Source organism: Canis lupus, chromosome 15 (assembly GCF_003254725.2).
Source record: "Canis lupus dingo isolate Sandy chromosome 15, ASM325472v2, whole genome shotgun sequence".
In the NCBI taxonomy this organism is placed as follows: domain Eukaryota; kingdom Metazoa; phylum Chordata; class Mammalia; order Carnivora; family Canidae; genus Canis; species Canis lupus.
Window position 1 is genome coordinate 8150544 of NC_064257.1, and position 19709 is coordinate 8170252.

The 19709-nt window shown below is 47.1% G+C and overlaps 1 protein-coding gene across 1 annotated transcript in view; it reads left to right on the top strand.

Moving 5' to 3' along the window:
* Positions 1–19709, top strand: part of CSMD2 (CUB and Sushi multiple domains 2) — a 489398-nt gene that overhangs the window by 398584 nt on the left and 71105 nt on the right. The window contains exons 42-46 of the mRNA XM_049094020.1: positions 776–964; positions 3132–3309; positions 4588–4733; positions 14159–14239; positions 14656–14769. Coding sequence (XP_048949977.1) covers positions 776–964; positions 3132–3309; positions 4588–4733; positions 14159–14239; positions 14656–14769 — 708 coding nt within the window. The remainder of the gene's footprint in view (positions 1–775; positions 965–3131; positions 3310–4587; positions 4734–14158; positions 14240–14655; positions 14770–19709) is intronic.

Sequence of the window (19709 nt, forward strand, 5' to 3'; positions counted from 1 at the left end):
GCAGGCCGATGCCCCCCTGCGGGCCCGGCCCCACACCCAGAGGCACCCCCGCTCCTTGGCGGCTCCCTCCGGGTGTGGGCCCTGAGCACTTTGGCCCCGTTTGAAAGCAGCCCGGGCGCTCTCCCGAAGGGTCCCTTTTTCTGCAAAGGCCGGTCCCTCTCGTGGGGTGGTTCCCAGCGGGGACCCCAGGCCGCAGCCTCCCCTCAGGCACCCGCCCTCCTGCCCCAGCCGGCGACCCTCAACCGGTGGCGGGAACCCCAGACCGCCCCAGGGGCTCCAGGCACGAGCTTGGGGTCGGCGCCGGCCGCCTCCCCGCATCCGAGGACGTGCCCCCGTGGGACCCCCACTCCTCAGTCACAAAGACCCCACTCAGGCCTCCCCCAACTGCCTCCCGCGCCCGTGACCCAGAACGAGGTTGTCGAGGTTAAACGAGACGACCCACAGGAAAGAACTGAGGCCCGGCCCCAGGCGGGTGCCCGTGAACCAGCGCCCAGCGTCGCCCCATCTCCCCCGAGCCCCCTCCCCACGGAGACAGGGAAAACCACATTTATTACGCTCTGGCTCTGTGCCGGCGCCGCGCAAAGGGCCGTGGTGTGTTAGCCCCCCTGGTCCTCACGATGATGTCCGGCCCAAAGGCAGCGGCGACTGGTAGACGGGGCGGGTCCGTGTGAGTCCAAGCCCCGGCTCCACACGAGGTCGGCTCTCTGCCTGCCCACGTCCTGGAGGAGGAAACGTCCAGAGGGAATACGGTAACCTTCTCTCTAACCCTCGCCAGCCTATGAACTCCAGGAGTGCCCAGACCCGGAGCCCTTTGCCAACGGCATCGTGAGGGGAGCCGGCTACAATGTCGGGCAGTCCGTGACCTTCGAGTGCCTCCCGGGATACCAGCTGACCGGCCATCCTGTCCTCACGTGTCAACACGGCACGAACCGGAACTGGGACCACCCCCTGCCCAGGTGTGAAGGTATGTCCCTCCCTCCCCCATCCCTGGGGATTCCTCCCAAGGCGAGCAACTCAGGGGACTCCCACACTCGGAGGAGTCACCCAGGCTGAGGAGCCCAGGCGCACCCGGACCGTCCTGTTTTCATATGGAAGAGCCGCAGCCTACTCATAGGACGGTCCTGGGGCAGACGCCTGGGCCGAGCGTGGGAGGGCCTGGAGGAGCGGCAGGCCAGGGAGGCCCCGGCCCGGGGAGCGCGCGGCCCCAGGAAGACGCAGCCCATCGGAAGGGAAGGCTGTAATCGTTCTCTTTTCGGGCATCTACACCGGGATATCCGGGTCCTTACTGAAGAGCTTCACTTACCCAGAGACATCTAGATCCTAATACGTCCAAAATCAAGGTCACCTTCTCTGCCATTCAGTGGAAGTCCTCATCAGCAAGGGTCACCGCTAGTCGCCTGCTTACGCGGCCCCTATTTGGGCGGCCCCCTCTCGCCATCTAACGTACTCACTGAGTCTTGATGATTCTACGTCCTGATGACCCTCCGGGTGCATCCGCATCCCTCCGTCCCGCCTCCACCTTGGTCCAGGCCGCCTCTTTGCCGAGGCTCCTCACGGGTCTCCCCACCGCGGCTCTCGCGCTACTCGATCCATTTTTCACAACGGAGCCAAGTGTGACCTTCAAAACCATCAACACGCTCCAGACCCTCCCCTGCCCAGAAGGCAGCAAGGCATCCCCACCTCTCTTGGGGTAAATTCCAGACCCTTGAATGAAGTCCCTCAGGCCTGGGCCCTGCCCAGCCCCAGTACTGTCCACGCGCACAGACTGCGTGTCCAGCAGGAAGGACTTCCAGCTTCCCAGTGTGCCGTGTCCTCTTGCCTCCTGTTAGCGCATCCTGGCCCCCCTCATGGAACACGGCTCTCCTCTCTTGCCTTTTGCCTGCTGAGCCCTGTCCTCCCTCAGCTCCAAATCCAGATGGGAACAATACCGAGAACCTTCCTCACCCCCCCAAGACCAGATGAGGGGCCCTGCTCTTCCTCCTGGGGCATCCCACATTGAGACCCCTCCAGCCTACGCTGGCATCTCCATCACTTAGCCAGACCCCGGCTGTAGATGTTACAGACAGAACCTCGTGCCTGGGTGCCCTTGCACCCCACTGTCTCCCCCAGGCTGCACCTGACACTGCACAGGTGCCCGCAGGTGTAGGAGGGATGCCGTCCATGCGTCCATGTGTACCCCTTTCAGGATCTTATGCTTCCCCGGAACCCTATCTTCTGCCTGCAGGCACTGGGACGCTTTCTCTTCGCTTTGGTCTGCCCCCACCTCGATGTCTGCTTGGCGCCCAGAGCCGGCCTAATAGACTCATTATTCTGGACCAGGGGTGGTTGGTTCATGTGTCCTTTTTTCTCCTCCCTGGTGACTAAATTGGAACATTATGGAGACCTCAAGGCCTCTTCATCCCCTTACCCAAAGCCAAGGTCAGAGTGAGGCCAAAATTGGGTGTCACTTTTGGGGGACAGGGAAATAGGGAGACGGGCCCACAGCTCTGCAGCACATGCCTTCTGTGAGGGAAGCACCCGGCTGCATGGTTCACAGGTGTCAGTTCACCCAGCGGCTCCCACCGTCCTCTACGGGGCCCCTCTTAGTCCCATTGGACAGGTGAGGAGAGGGAGGAAACTACTGTCTAAGCTCATCTAGTTAACAAGCAGTGTAGCCACGCTTTAAACCCGACACTAGCGCCACAATCCTTATCTCTTAGGTCAAGACCAAACGTGCCCCTCGAAGAATCTTAGAGCAAATGAAATGAAAGACATAGTTCCATAATTTCTTAGTTCGTCCCAGCAAAAGTACTACAGCGGCACTGACTCTGACCTGATTCTCCACTCCGTTCCTCGGAAGGGGGGGAGGGTGTCAGGGTGACCTTCCCTCTGGGCAGGTGTCCTCCACAGGAAGAAGGGGGGTAGGGGCGGGGGCTGGCCCACAGAGGCACCGGCACTGAAGGTCGGGGCCAGGTGGGGAGTGGGTGCTGGGTCTGCGGGGGGGGACCCCCACGGTCACCCTCGGCTCCATCATCCCTCCCCTTCCCTCCTGACCCTGTGGCGGGTGCTGGCACTTCAGAAGGACGTCACCTAAATAATTCAGGTGGGGGGTGATCTCCCCCACTCACCATGCTGCTGTCCCCTCCCGGCAGTCCCCTGCGGCGGGAACATCACCTCTTCCAACGGCACCGTGTACTCCCCTGGCTTCCCCAGTCCGTACTCCAGCTCCCAGGACTGTGCCTGGTTGATCACCGTGCCCATTGGTCATGGCATCCGCCTCAACCTCAGCCTGCTGCAGACAGAGCCGTCCGGAGACTTCGTCACCGTCTGGTAGGGCTGGCTGCCACCACGGCAGCTGACTAGAAAGGGGCATTGGCTGGGCTCTAAACCGAGTCACCCGTCATTCTGTTCAGAGAACCAAGAGCCGAATGGCTTTAAACGATGCTCAGCCTCCTGGCTTTCAGGTGAACATAGTAAATAGGGGCTGCGCCTCAGTTAGCCTTTGGGGCTCCTTGGAGCGAGAGGAAAGGGCGGGCGGTGGTTTCCAACCCCAAGTCCTGCTAGGGGTCGTCGTACCGGTGGTAGGTGTATGAATGGGAGTGGTCAGGGATACCCAGACTTTTCTCATTTTTTTCCAGAGTCCAAACCCAAATTCTACATTTACCTAAGATAAGCTACCTAGACCAATGGAAGAGTTTGGGGGCGGAATTCGGTGAAGTCCCATTGGTCGTCTCCCGCCAAACCAGAATTGTCCAACACAACGTTCTGCAGGGCCATAGCCGCCGTCCACGGGTGGTCACTGAGTACTCAAATGTGACTAGAGTGACGGAGGAGCTGATTTTTAAACTTAAATTAATTTAAATATAAAGAGCCACATGTGGCCTACTGGTCACCAACGTGATAGTTCCACTCTGAGTAATAGGTTAGGATATCTTGAAGTGATTTTAAAATGGGAGTGTGAATTATTAGTCAATAAGTCTCCTAGACGGTTCTTCCCAAACCTCTGCATCTTTGGACGAATAAATAACCCAAGAATTCCTTAGTTCAGGAGTTACTGCCATTTTAGGAATCAGAAGAGGATAGTGGGGGTCTCCTCCCCAGAGCCTCAGGGCTAGATAACCGTCATCAGACTACCCTGGGCTAATTTCCGGTTCCCTTTCCAGGCAATGATTACGCACGGATAGAAGGGATTAGATGAGTTTCCGGGGAAGAAAGTCTTGCCTAGAAAGGCAGCATGGGCATGTGTGTGCGTGGGGACAGGAAGTGGGGCTGGCCCGGATGGTGGGATGCGTTTCCTCAGCCCCGTCCTACTGCTGCTCAGACAGAGAACCTGCCCAGGGGCTCCTGCTGCTTGGGGGAACTCACCCCCGGAGCCCCCTACAGAGGCAACTGTGAAGGATCAGGTGAAGGAGGAACCAGTGTGAGATTTGACAACCCGGTGAGCCTTGTTGGCAGACCGGGTCGGGAGAGATGAGAGAGCTGTGCATGGGGCGTGGGCGCAGGAAGAGCCACAGCCTCCCGCTCCAGGGCTCTGTGAGGCCGCTGATGGGACCAGATAAAGCAGGCAGCCCTGGTGACTGATGCCAGAACCTTCTCTCCTGCATGCAGGGATGGGCCGCAGCAGACAGCTCCACAGCTTGGAGTCTTCAGCCGGAGCTTGGCCAAGAAAACGCTGCACAGCTCATCCAACCAGGCCCTGCTCAAGTTCCACCGTGACGCAGCCATGGGTGGGATCTTCGCCATCGCCTTTTCCGGTCAGTGTGGAAGCCTGACGTGGGAGGGAAGGACCGTGCTCTCAAGTTAGGGCCGCGCTTGATCCCTGTCATGTGACTCTGAGTGACTTACGTAGCTTCTCGGCCTCAGTGTCCTCGGAGTTATGAGTTCAATGTGTTAACCTATACGAGGATCCCGCAGCACAGACCCCCATACGTGGAGGTTTTCCTCCTCCACCGTGAGGGCAGGGAGGCTCCTGGTGCCGATCCCTGGTGCCAAGTCCAAGTTTAGAGGCAGCGGGATGAGGCTTCTCATTTCACAGGTTCATGTCAACTCACTGGGTTACTCACTCACTGGTTCCCCAGCCTGTCCCTTCACATCTTCTAGAGGGTTTTCCCCCTCCAAAGGAATCTAGGGCTCTGTTGACCTCACAGGGTGTACTTTGCACAAGTGAAGTCGTGGAGATTTCAAGCAGAAGGACCATGAACCATTCAGGGTGTGTTTGTCCTTATCAACAGCCAACTTTCTCCTAAGGGTCCGAAGTTACAGGTCTGGGTGCTTCCTCATTTTTGTAATAGTGGACACAGCATTGAAAAATTTAAAGTTTTCTGTGGGTTTGTCCCCATCTATAGAATACTCCTCCGTATTACAATTTGCAGAGCTTTACATATACTTGAACTGGAAATGGGGGAAGCTTGACCTTGTTCCTGGCTCCGTCTTGCAAACACAAGATTTTATCAAATTTTTAAGTTTTTTGCCAATATGGCAGATGCATGAAATAGCATTTCACTCTTATGTTAATGATGAGGTGAGCATGTTTTCGTATCTTCATTGACTCATGCTTCCCTGCTCTGCGAAACGCCTGCTCCCCCTAGAGCTTTCTTCCTCCAAGGACAGAGAGATAACAGACAAATAAAATCTTTGCCATTTGTAATAAGTTGCTATGAAGGAAACACATAAGATAGCAAACAAAAAGACAGGGAACTCTTTTCATGTAAAATAATTGTGGGTAACCTGTCAAGAGGCAATATTTGAGACAAGAACTAAAGAAAAAGAAGGAGGTAGACTTGCAGAGACCAGGGAGTGGGACTGGTGTGGGGGAAAGAATGTCTGCCTATCTATAGGCAAACATTAGCTTTCAATAAATTTCTTCTCATATAAGGACTAATAAGCGGAAAAGTACCTTAAGGAGAGCTATGAACAAGATTCTACAGTATTTTTTCATGACAAAAGTGGATTTGAATTGCAGAGGAAAATGCCCTTGGAAACATGTAGTTTAGGAAATAGAGATAAATTTTGGAAAGTATCTGCTTCCAGCGTAAAAGTCTCGACAACATGGACTCCAAATAAGAGATAACTAGAAGGGGAGCTAAATGTCTTCCCTTCCCTTCCTGAACAATTCAGTCCTAAAGCTGTTAAATGGGGTGAAGGAAAGTGGGCATCTGAGGGAAGAGGGGGCCATGCTGAGAGGCAGCATCTGTACGGAGACGGGGCTGGCATGATACCCATCAAGGCTCTGCAAACTGAGGGAACATCCATGTCGGGTAGGAGCCCCAGCAAAGTGAGGATGCCATCCACGCGGAGGATCCTTCAGACTCCAAGGTGGGGGAGCAGGGCATTCATGTAAGGGAGGAGTGACAGTTGAGATGGGAACTGGGTCCTCTAGGAGTGACTGATCAAAGAAGTTAATCTATCACTAGAGAACCAAGTTCCCATCTCAACTGTCACTCCAGGTAGGAATCGCACTGTAAAAAAGAAGGTCAGAAATGTGGCAAGTGCAAAAATTAGAATATACCCAGGGCATTGGATTGGAATTGGAAGTATGAGTATGAGCAATGGTTTTCAATATGTCCACATAGATATAGAAGGAGATATGGATGTAAACATGGGTCTGTACACGTACGTGTATTCCTTAGCTCCTTCCACTGAAAGGGCCTGGAAGCAATGACTCCTCAATAGCAATGAACACATCTAGCTCCAGATACTGGTTTCTAAAACCATTTTCCACTAAAATAGATGAGGACTCCTTAAAAGGGACGCCTGGGTGCCTCGGTGGTTGGACGCCTGCCTTTGGCTCAGATCGTGATCCCCGGATCCGGGATCGAGTCCCGCATCGGGCTCCCTGCGGGGAGCCTGCTTCTCCCTCTGCCTATGTCTCTGCCTCTCCTCTCAATCTGTGTCTCTCATGAATAAATAAATAAATCTTTAAAAAAAAAAAGAAAAGAAATGGCTGATTCCAGGACTGAGGCAGAGAAAGCACAAGATGAGCCTGGAACATTTTATGGCAGAAAGCAAGAAGGTGCCCAAAGAATGGTGGAGATGTGCCAGAAGGACATAGACGTGGGCTTGAAGGGGCTCCCAGTGACTGTAATGGGATAATTTGGATTATACTTGGACCGTAATACTCAGATAATTTGAGCATCCAAATAATTCGTTTTGGTAACACATGGTAACTGAATGAATAAACCAGGACACTATATATACCCATCCAGGTATAAATTAATTAATGAAACAATTATTAATTTAAAATATTATGAGGAACAGGATATTTCCATGCTTTCAAACTATCTCCCCACACAGTAACTGCAAAGGGAGAAAAGAGTAGCTGTACAGTGGAGAAGCTGGAGGACATCACTTTAACCAAGTGATCCAAGTAAGCATGCTGAGTAATGGGACAAATTGCAGTTATGCCCCCATTTGATTGGGTGCAAAGAGAAGAGCGAGCATCACCTCTGTGATAGCCCAGGAAAGATGCACAATGTGAATCCAGTTGTGAGGAATCAGACAAATCTAAATTGGGGGTAACGTAATATATTATGACAGACTAGAAGTTAACCGATGTATAATCTTCAAGAGTGTGAAAGTCATGAAGGTCAAGGAAAGACTTTGGGACGGTTCCAGACGAAAAAAGACATGACAACAAAATACAGTGCATGATTCTGAACTGAATCCTGTGCTGTTAAGAGCTTTCCTGGGACAAGTGGTAAAACATGAGCGGAGGTGAGGGTGAGTTGGCTACCATTATCAGAGGTAATTTCCTGTTTTTGATGGTTGTATTGTGATTTTGCAAAAGGGAATGTGCTGCTTTGTTGAAAATGCATGTTAATGTTAAAATATTGTGGTGATGGGGCATCATGTTGGCAATTTCCTTTCAAATGGTTTGTGAAAAACGTTTTTTTTGTGTGATGCTTCCAACTTTTCCTGTACCTTTGTGATTGTTTCAAATTAAGATTTTTATTTACATGGGGAGCTAGATAATTTTTAAAAAGTTAAAGAAGAAATGCCACAGCCCGATTAAATTGGCATAAGGATCAGCAAAACGCTGTAGAAAACCAGATCAGAGGCAAAGCCCAACACGAAGGAGAGAAAGAGCAAAGACTTGAAGATTATAGAGGAGAGAATGGGAAATAAAAGAGATCCAGTGAATGAAGAATGTCCTGATAAAAAGCATCCATGACAGAAAGAACCAGACGGACAGAACACAAATAATAAAAGAAAACTCTTCTGAAATGAATGAAAAACTGTGCAAATAGAACAAAAGAGCTCACCGCATGCTGGGGGAAATCACAACCAGCCTGGCAAGCATTTCAAATTACTGGGATGAAGGGCACAATCTACCCGAATCTAGGCCGAGAAAGTTACCTGTGAGGAGCCAAAATCCACAATCCTTTGAATAATTATATTTGGCATTCAATCCCAGAAAATCAAAAGAGGCATTTTTATAGATATGTAGGGGGAAGATAGTTGGGAGCATCACATGTGCAGGCAAGAGACAGCCGTCTGCAGACCTCTGAGCGCTCACAATCCGCATCCCCACATCTCAGTTGAAGTGTTCCTCCAGGATGTGGACCCCCAGGGAGAGAGGAGCCAATAACTTGATACAGAGAAGTTGTATAAAAGATTAAAGTGGAAGCACTAACTAGCTAACCACCTTTTAAGCCTAATAATAATTGAAAATATCGATTCCAAACAGATTGCAAATGATTCTTAAAAGATTTTGTAAAATTGTGGCACCTGCTTGGCTCAGGCAGTTGAGCATCTGAGTCTTGATTTGGACTCAGGTCATGAGCTCAGGGTCCTGGGATGGCACCCTGCATCGGGCTCCACACTCAGGGGAGTCTGCTGGAGGATTCTCTCTCCCTCTTCCCCTGTGCCTCCCCCCACTAGAACTCACACTCTCCTCTCTCTCTCATATAAAAATAAATCTTTAAAAAAAAAGATTTTTAAGGATTATTTCATATTAACAAATACCCAAGGAATTAGAAGAGGAATAGGAGAAAGGGAATGTTCTTATCTCTCATGAGGGTGGAATCAGTAGATGTCATTCAATCGCTGATTTTAATAATTAGGAAAATCAGGACTCCAAGTATGTATTTTAGTCACTAAAAAAATTAAAAATAGGTGTTAGTACTTTTAAGTCACTAAAAGAAAAAAGTAAGCAAAGCATAGTTCCTATAGAAAAGGTGGAAAACAAAGGAAACCATAGGAACAAAGATACAGCCCAGGACAAACCGGTGAGACCCTGGCCTACGACGGCCGTAGCCGCACTGGCTGCTGCTTGGCAAGAGGCAGTGGGCCTCCCTGTCCGTCCGTTACCATGTTCGCCTACATCGGGGTCCGATTAAGCTCTGACAGGGCCTCGGCCCAAAGGGACTGGGGGAGAGGGGACCGGGGGAAGGGAGGAGTCCTGGACGTCTCCCCCGCTGTCCCACTCAGGTCTTTAGCAATAACCTGGTAGATAGTGTGGCTCTAGGGGGAGGAGGGATTGTCTGCAAAAGACCAAAGCTCATGCACCGGAAGGCTGACAGCGGTTACACCTCGGTAGTGGTGGGACTGGGGCAATTTCCATTTTATTGTTTTTCAATATTCCACCAGCATTCTGCATTTCTGAGCAGAAATATATAATTCTTAAGAAATATAATGGGAAAGCTACCCCACTCAAACTAGTAACCACACTCAGGCTGTGTTCAAGTGGAGATTTCTTCTGAGTTTTTTCTGCAAGTTAAGTGTCATAGAAGATATATATATATATATATATTTTGGAATTTGAGGCAATTATTTTGGGTTTTTTTCCCCAATTTTATTGAGATACAGTTGGCATACAGCACTGTGTAAGTCTAGGCATACAACGTAATGACATGACTTACGTATATTGTGAAATGATCACCACAATAAATTCAGTTAAAGGCCGTCATCTCATATAGATATCCAAAAAAAGGAGGGAAAATAGGTTTTTTTTCTCCTTGTGATGAGAACTCTGAGGATCTGCTCTCTCTTGACAGCATTCAGATATACCAAACAGCAGTGTTAACATCATGTAACACGTGACATCCCCGGTACTTATCCAATCTTATAACTGGAGGTTTGTACCCTTTGATCCCCTTCATCCAGTTCCCCACCCAGAAGGTGTATTTTAAAGATTAAGCGTGCAGCTGAGAATGGAAGATACCAAATTTTAAAAAATAAAATAAAAGCCTTGGGTGATAAAGGAAACATCGGGAATTGGCTAAGCAGAGGGGCGCCTGGGGGGGCTCCGTCAGTTAAGCATCTGCCTTTGGCTCAAGTCCTGATCCCCGGGTCCTGGGATGGAGTCCCCCCACATCGGGCTCCCTGCTCAGCGGGGTCTGCTTCTCCCTCTGCCTCTGCCCCTCGCCCCTACTCGGGCTCGCTCTCTGTCTCCCGTAAATAAATAAAATCTTAAAAAAAAGAATTGGCTAAGCAGAAACTTCATGCATCTACGAATCCCAAGAGTGCCCCAGACAAATATAAGGAGAGGATAAACCGTGAAAATATATTTAACAGGCAGAAGTCTTTTTTTTTTTTTAAGAGAAGGCAGGGGTGGAAGGAGAGAGAGACTTACGTAGGCTCCACACCCACCTCACTGCCCTGAGATCCTGACCTGAGCCAAAATCAAGAATCAGATGCTTAACCAACTGAGCCACCAGGTAACCCCAGAAGTCAATCTTAAATATGAATTGGGTTCTTCCAATTTGTAAGACAAATAGGGGCAAAGGACTGATAGAAGGTTAAAAAGTAAATTCCAAAATAGTCCATTAATATAGGAAGAAAATGTTTAACCTAACTTGTTATCAAATGCCAATTTTTTTTAAAAAAAGAAATGCTACCTTTTTGGTTGCTTATCAAGCTGGCGACAATTACCGTGGAGGACTGCCTTCCCCAGGAGGCTCGGGGTGGCAGGAGGGCGAGGACTGTGTCTTGGTTACTCTTGCACCCTCGCCGCCTGACGCAGTGCCTGACCCAGGCTAGGCCTCCGCAGATAATCCTTCAATGAGTTGGAGGAGACAATGATGAGACCCGGCCCTGGAGAAGCTGCCGTTCCGTGGCCCGTATCAGTTACAGCCCTTTTTCTGCAGAGAAAAGCCAACGCCCGCGTGGTCCTCCCGGGTGTATGTTAAACCAAGGTCAAACCCGCGTGGCCACCCCACGGGTGCTTCTTGCTTTGAAAACAGCGTCTCACGGAGCCCTGTGTCTCTCCATGCAACGTCTTTTCCGCCGACACATCTGTAGAAGAAATTAGTTAAATCGTCAAAATGTCCTACAACATTTTTAATGAAACCATCTGCAGGAAAAGTCAGGTTGCATCCTAACTGCAGTGGGTAAAGGCCAGCATCCCACGTGAACATTTGGAATGTGTGTCCCTGTTGCTGCCGGTTCCGAGAGGTTACGATAACGAGAAGTTCATTGTGAACCCAGCACTGTCCTGAACACATTCCCACGTCGCACTTGTCTTCGGGCGAGGATTTCCAAGTGCCTCACGCTGAGAGGGTTGGCGTGGCCCACTGTGCTATGCAAAGTGCTTGTGCTAAAACACATGGAACCGCTGTTTTGTTACAGCTGTATTCATTCTTGGGCGATCAAGCAGTAAAATTTCAAGTATTTAATTTCTAGCATTATGGGTTTTGCATATATATGTATCTTATTATCTTAGATACTTCCCAGGTTTAGGGTTATGCACCGTAATTTTTTCCTACTTGAGGTCACAGGAAATAGCATCTTTACGCAGAACATCTGATTTCCAGGAATGGATTACTGACGTTCGTTCAGTAGGAGATGCTCATACTTTAAAAAGCTCGTACAATGTAATCGTTCCCAGTTTTTTCCCTTTTTTTCCAAATTTTTATTTAAACTCCAATTAGTTAACATGCAGTGTAATATTAATTTCAGGTGTAGAATTTAGTGATCCAGCACTTCCACATATCACCTGTCACTCCTCACGAGTGCCCGCCTTAATCCCCACACCTGTTCAACCCATCCACTCACCTACCTCCCCTCGGGACCATCAGTTCGTTCTCTATACTTAAGAGTCTGTATCTTGGTTTTCTTTTCCTCCCCCCCCCTTATGTTCATTTGTCTTGTTTTAAATTCCATGTATGAGTGAAATCATATGGTATTTGCCTTTCTCTGACAGACTTATTTTGCTGAGCATAACACTCTCTACCTCCATCCATGTCATTGCAAATGGCAAGATTTCATTCTTTTTGATGCTGGAGCAATATTCCATGTACATATACACCACATCTTCTTTATCCGTTCATCAGTTGATGGATATTTGGGCTACTTCCATAATTTGGCCATTGTTGATAGTGCTGCTATAAATATCGGGGCACATATATCCCTTCGAAGTAGTACTTTTGTATCCTTTGGGTAAATACCTAGTAGTGCAAATTGTAGATCCAAAAGTACACGAAGAACTTTAAAAAAATGGACAGAAGACATGGGAAGACATTTCTCCAAAGAAGACATCCAGATGACCAACAGAGACATGAAAAGATCCTCCTCAACATCCCTCATCGTCAGGGAAATGCAAATAAAAACCAAGGTGAGATGTCACCTCACACCTGTCAGAATGCTAGAATCAGCAACACAGGAAACGACAGATGTTGGCGAGGATGTGGAGAAAGGGGAGCCCTCGTGCACTGTTGGTGGGAATGTGAACCGGTGCAGCCACTGTGGGGAACAGCATGGAGGTTCCTGAAAAAAAATAAAAAATAGAGCTGCTCTATGATCCAGCAATCCTTCCTAGTTTAAAAAAAAAAGAAGAAAAAAAATTCATAAAAGATGCATATGTGGAGAAGGATGTTTTATTTTAAAGAATGTTTATCACAATCTTATTTTAAATTGCAAAACTTTGGAAACCTAAATGGTTAATAATAATAGAGCATCTGAAAAAAAATAGAGCATCTGTTAAACAAATTTTAGTCAATCATATGACTAAATTCTATGAAGTCATTGCAGTCATTTTTTAAGAAATTTAATTGCATAGGAAAACTCCTGCAATACAGTAGTAAGTGCCCAAGGATCAACACAAAGTGCACCACATGCTGCAAATTTGTAAGAGAAAAATACATATGCAGAAAGTACGTGCTCTACGAACTCACAGTAAAGTGTTAGCAGCGGGTCTTTCCAAATGGCCAGTGGATGAGTTTAATTTTCTTCCTACTGTTGTAGAAAATTTTTCATATTTTCTCTAAAGATAGTGTATTATATTTGTAATTTTTTGTGGGCACTGAGGGGGGCACTTGACGGGATGAGCACTGGGTGTTATTCTGTATGTTGGCAAATTGAACACCAATAAAAAAACAAAAAAAAGGAAAGAATGTCCTTTAAAATATATATATATTATATATATAATATATATATATTATATATATATATATAATTTGGGGCTCTGGGGTGACTTTGGAAATAACAAGAGCAGTAGCAATGCCAATAGCAGCTCACACTCCCGTGGCACCAGCTGTGCGCCAGGCAGTGGATGGAAGCCAAGCTCTGGGCCCATCCTGAGCCTCGTCTCAGCGACACCATCCACACAGCCTAGTCCCTGCCCAGAGGGATGGTTTCCAATTTAGAAAACCCACTGAAGCCAGAGATGTTTGGCCAGAGGTCAGAAGGGAAACCAGCTGGCTTTGTGGGCACTCACGTGAGCCACACACAGTACTTAGATGCCAAGCGGTGGAAAGAATACGGGATTTGAGAGCAGCCGCTCCTGGATTCAAGTTCCTGTGCCCCTCACCTCCCGTGTAACCCTGGAGAAGGGAGTGAAGTGTTCGGAATCTCAGCTTCCCCGTAAAGGGAGCGAGGACACCTTGCAGGGGGGTCCGCCGGCATCAGAATCGACGGTGACAGCTGTGAAAGTGCCTGGCCCGTGTAGGTGCTCAGGAAATGCGTCTCTCCTTTCCCCTCAGTGCCAGTGCGCTGTCGCTGACCTCTCAGATGCTCTCTCCTTTATCGTTGCTGTTACTCTACGCCTCCTGGCTTCTGCATCAAAGACAGGAAAGGATGACAGCAGATAAGCAAAATAGTACTTGGCTACACTTGCCCTGGGTACGGGTCAAAAGCCACTAGTATCTGTGCCAGGGAATGAGGAATGAGAGTGAACAAGTGAATGACAACGTGCCCTGAGAGTGACGCTCTTACCCCAGCTTGTCTGCTTCTGTCTTTTCAGCTTATCCGCTCACCAAGTGCCCGCCTCCCACCATCCTCCCCAATGCCGAAGTCGTCACAGAGAATGAAGAATTCAACATAGGTACCGCCTCCCAAACCGGCAAGGGCTGGGGGGCAAGGAGGGGCCGGCCCGGGGGTGTGGGGGTGGCTGGCGGGCAAGGCACATCGCCCCCTCCCATCCATCCAGAGTCTGCCCCAAGGGGCAAACACCATAGCCAGGCAGACGAGATTCAAGTCAGTAGGTTTTTGAGAAGTAAATCCACGCAAGACACTCTCCAAAGTTCCTAGACTTTGGAAACATGCTACGGCTCAGCGAGGCTGAGCTCTGAGAAGTGGGTAGCAGTTTTCTGGGTCGTTCGATTGGGGTTGACCCGGTTATTTAAGTCTGATCAGAACACGACGCACCACGGATTGCCTTGCCTGGACATGGGTTTAAGTACGAAGGGGCGCCCCGCGCAGACTTCTCCAGGGAATCCCCATGTGGTCTCTCTTTGGCAGGTGACATCGTCCGCTACAGGTGCCTCCCTGGCTTTACCCTAGTGGGGAATGAGATCCTGACCTGCAAACTTGGAACCTACTTGCAGTTCGAAGGACCACCCCCAATATGTGAAGGTAATTGCACGGAGCCGCGCCTGTATGGATCCCGAGCTCCTCCGAAGCATGGCCTTTGTCTTCCTCCTTCCTATATTCCCAGTCCCTGCTCATCAAGTAAGAGGTCATTTGGTGAATGTCTGTTTGTATAAAGGAGTGATTGCCCTGGAGAGATTCTCTGTCCTACTCAGGTCCGGGGCTACAGATCGCCATGGTAACCACTTTGATTTCCGTCTTCCTTTTTTCTGACTGGTATTCTCTGGAAACGGCATACTGATCTTTGAAAAAGAGGAAGCTCTGGGACCTCAGGGAGAGGTGGGCTTGCACCCCAACCTGGCCCTCCTGGAGTCCCGATGGGCCCAAGGTCCTGTATGCTGATCTAAGCAACTGAGAGTTGTCTTCCTTCCGGTGTGACCCCTTGACAGAAAATGAATTGGCTTCACCACATTATCCCAACTAAGACCTCAAACAATACTCTCCACTCAAAAGGGGGTTGACCTAGGACGAGATATTTAACTGCCCTGTGCCTCAATGTTCTCATCTGTGAAATAAGGATAGTGATATTACTTACGCCATGGACTTATTGTCAGGAATTAAATGGGTCAATAATGTAAAACGTTTGAAAACTGTGGCTGGGACCCAGTAACTGCCCAGTGTGGGTTATTATTATTATTGTTACTAGTCCTACTACGGCTGGTACTACTGCTACCAACAAATAGTTGTCTGTAGAAAAGCAGATCAGCTTCTCCCCCACTTCCCATATAGCAGGAGTAGAGAATCCGCAGTATGGGTTGCTAGTGAGAAAGAAAGAAAGAAGCCACAGGCCTAGAATTAAGCTGCTCTAAAACAATGAGAAATTTATTATCTATGAGTTAAGCTGACCTACTCGCATGCCAAACAACCACCCCCCTATGAAGTAGCCTTTAGCTCTGATCCTGCTCCGGAACGTCCCTGCTTTGCTCCAGCCTTACTTTCTCCTCTCTGGCCCCATTTCCATATCTACACGGCTCCAGGCTTCTTGGCTTTACTCCTACCCTCAGCCTCATGCTTCCCTCTAGGACTCGGTGCTGTACTTGGCTTCTCGTGATGTGACACTTCACCAGCTTTTTTATAATAACAGCTTTATGGGGATAGAATTCATGTACCATATAATTCATCCATTTAAAGTGTATACGTCAGTGATTTTTAGTATACTCAGAGCTGTGTAGCCATTACACCATTTTAGAAGATTTTAATCACTCCAAAATGATAAAAATGATGGTAGTCAGCTCCCATTTTATTTCCAGGCCCTACACAAACATACAGTTCTAGGCAACCACCAGTCTAGTTCGTGTCTCTATGAAATTGACTATTCTGGATCTTTCTCTGAAATTTCTGTTCATGTCTTTGGCCCATTTCATGATTGGATTGTTTGTTTCTTTGCTGTTGAGTTTAGTAAGTTCTCTATAGATCTTGGAGACTAGCCCTTTATCTGATACATCATTTGCAAATATCTTCTCCCATTCTGTAGGTTGTCTTATAGTTTTGTTGACTGTTTCCTTTGCTGTGCAAAAGCTTCTTATCTTGATGAAGTCCCAACACTTCATATTTGCTTGTTTCTCTTGCCTTCGTGGATGTATCTTGCAAGAAGTTGCTGTGGCCAAGGTCAAAAAGGGTGTTGCCTGTGTTCTCCTCTAGGATTTTGATGGAATCTTGTCTCACATTAAGATCTTTCATCCATTTTGAGTTTATCTCTGCGTCTGGTGCAAGAGAGTGGTCTAGTTTCATTCCTCTGCACATGGCTATCAACTTGTCCCAACACCATTTATTGAAGAGACTGTCCTTTTTCCAGTGGATAGTCTTTCCTGCTTTGTCGAATATTGGTTGAACCACTTCTGGGTTCTCTATTCTGTTCCATTGATCTATGTGTCTGTTTTTGTGCCAGTACCACACTGTCTTGATGACCACAGCTTTGTAGTACAACTTGAAATCTGGCATTGTGATACCCCCAGCTCTGGTTTTCTTTTTTCAATATTCCCCTGGCTATTCGGGGTCTTTTTTTGATTCCACACAAATCTTAAGATGATTTGTTCCAACTCTCTGAAGAAAGTCCATGATATTTTGATAGGGATTACATTGAATGTGTAAATTGCCCTGGGTGGCATAGACATTTTCACAATATTAATTCTTCCAATACATGAGCATGGAATATTTTTCCATCTCTTTGTGTCTTCCTCCATTTCTTTCAGAAATGTTCTGTAGTTTTTAGGGTATAGATCCTTTACCTCTTTGGTTAGGTTTATTCCTAGGTATCTTATGCTTTTAGGTGCAATTGTAAGTGGGATGGCGTCCTTAATTTCTCTTTCTTCAGTCTCAGTGTATAGAAACTCCACCGACTTCTGGGCATTGATTTTGTATCCTGCCACGCTGCCAAATTACTGTATGAGTTCTAGCAATCTTGGGGTGGAGTCTTTTGGGTTGTCTATGTAGAGTATCATGTCATCTGCGAAGAGGGAGAGTTTGACTTCTTCTTTGCCAATTTGAATGCCTTTTACTTCTTTCTGTTGTCTGATTGCTGAGGCTGACTTCTAGGACTATGTTGAATAGCAGTGGTTAGAGTGGACATCCCTGTCATGTTCCTGATCTTAGGGGAAAGGCTCCCAGTGCTTCCCCATTGAGAATGATATTTGCTGTGGGCTTTTCATGGATGGCTTTTAAGATGCTGAGGAATGTTCCCTCTATCCCTACACTCTGAAGAGGTTTGATCAGGAATGGATGCTGTATTTTGTCAAATGCTTTCTCTGCATCTATTGAGAGGATCATATGGTTTTTGTTTTTTTCTCTTGCTGATATGATCTATCACATTGATTCCTTTACCAGTGTTGAACCAGCCTTGCATCCTGGGGATAAATCCCACTTGGTCGTGGTGAGTAACTTCTCAATGTACTGTTGGATCCTATTGGCTAGTATCTTGTTGAGAATTTTTGCATCTGTGTTCATCAGGGATATTGGTCTGTAATTCTCCTTTTTGGTGGGGTCTTTGTCTGGTTTTGGAATTAAGGTGATGCTGGCCTCATAGAATGAGTTTGGAAGTACTTCATCCCTTTCTATCTTTCAGAACAGCTTTAGTAGAATAGCTATTGTTTCTTCTTTGATAGAATTCCCCTGGGAAGCCATCTGGCCCTGGACTTTTGTGTCTTGGGAGGGTTTTGATGACTGCTTCAATTTCCTCCCTGGTTATTGGCCTGTTCAGTTTTCTATTTCTTCCTGTTCCAGTTTTGGTAGTTTGTGCTTTTCCAGAAATGCGTCCATTTCTTCTAGATTGCCTAATTTATTGGCATATAGCTGCTCATAATAAGTTTTTAGAATCATTTGTATTTCCTTGGTATTGGTTGAGATCTCTCCTTTTTCGTTTATGATTTTATTAATTTGAGTCTTTTTTTTTCTTTTTAATAAGGCTGGCTAATGGTTTATCTATCTAATTAGTTCTTTCAAAGAACCAACTCCTGGTTTTGTTAACCTGTTCCAAAGTCCTTCTGGTCTCTATTTCATTGAGTTCTGCTCAAATCTTTATTAACTCTTCTTCTGCTTGGTATAGGTTTTATTTGCTGTTCTTGCTCCAGTTCCTTTAGGTGTGAGGTTAGCTTGTGTATTTGAGTTTTTTCCAATTTTTTGAGGGATGCTTGTATTGAGATGTATTTCCCTCTTAGGACTGCTTTTGCCATATCCCAAAGATTTTGAACGGTTGTATCTTCATTTTCGTTAGTTTCCATGAATCTTTTTAATTCTTCTCTAATTTCCTGGTTGATCCTTTCATCTTTTAGCAGAATGCTCTTTAACTTCCACATGTTTGAGTTTCTTCCAAATCTCCTCTTGTGATTAAGTTTGAGTTTCAAAGCATTGTGTTCTGAAAATATGCAGGGGACAATCCCCACCTTTTGGTATCGGTTGAGACCTGATTTGTGACCCAGTTTGTGGTCTATTCTGGAGAAAGTTCCATGTGCACTTGAGAAGAATGTGTAGTCAGTTGCATATGGATGTAAAGTTACGTAAATATCTGTGAAATCCATCTGGTGCAGTTTATCATTTAAAGCTCTTGTTTTGGGATCCCTGGGTGGCGCAGCAGTTTGGCGCCTGCCTTTGGCCTGGGGCATGATCCTGGAGACCCGGGATCGAATCCCACATCGGGCTCCCGGTGCATGGAGCCTGCTTCTCCCTCTGCCTGTGTCTCTGCCTCTCTCTCTCTCTCTCTCTGTGACTATCATAAATAAATAAAAATTAAAAAAAAAATAAAGCTCTTGTTTCTTTGAAGATGTTTTGCTTAGAAGATCTGTCAATTACAGAAAGCACCATGTTGAAGTCTCCCAGTATTAATGTATTATTATCTAAGTATGTCTTTACTTTGGTTATTAATTGATTGATATACTTGTCAGCTCCCACATTAGGGGCATAAATATTCATGACTGTTAAGTCCTCTTGTTGGTTAGATCCTTTAAGTATGATAGAGTGTCCCTCTTCATCTCTTACTACAGTCTTTGGGATACACTTTAATTTATCTGATATAAGGATGGCTACCCCCTGCTTTCTTTTGAGGACCATTTGAATGGTAAATGGTTCTCCAAACTTTTATTTTCAGGCTAGAGGTGTCCTTAGGTCTAACATGAGTCTCTTGTAGACAGCAAATAGGATGGGTCTTGCTTCTTTATCCAGTCCGAAACCCTGTGTCTTTTGATGGGATCATTTAGCCCATTCACGTTCAAGGTAACTATTGAAAGATATGAATTTAGTGTAATCATAATACCTATTCAGTCCCTGTTTTTACAGTAGATTATTTCTTTGGGTGTCCTCTTTCTTTTTCAGAGTTCCCCTTAATATTTCTTGCAGAGGGTTTAGTGGTCACATATTCTTTCAGTTTCTGCCTATCTTGGAAGCTCTTTATCTCTCCTTCTATTCTGAATGAGAGCCTTGCTGGATAGAGTATT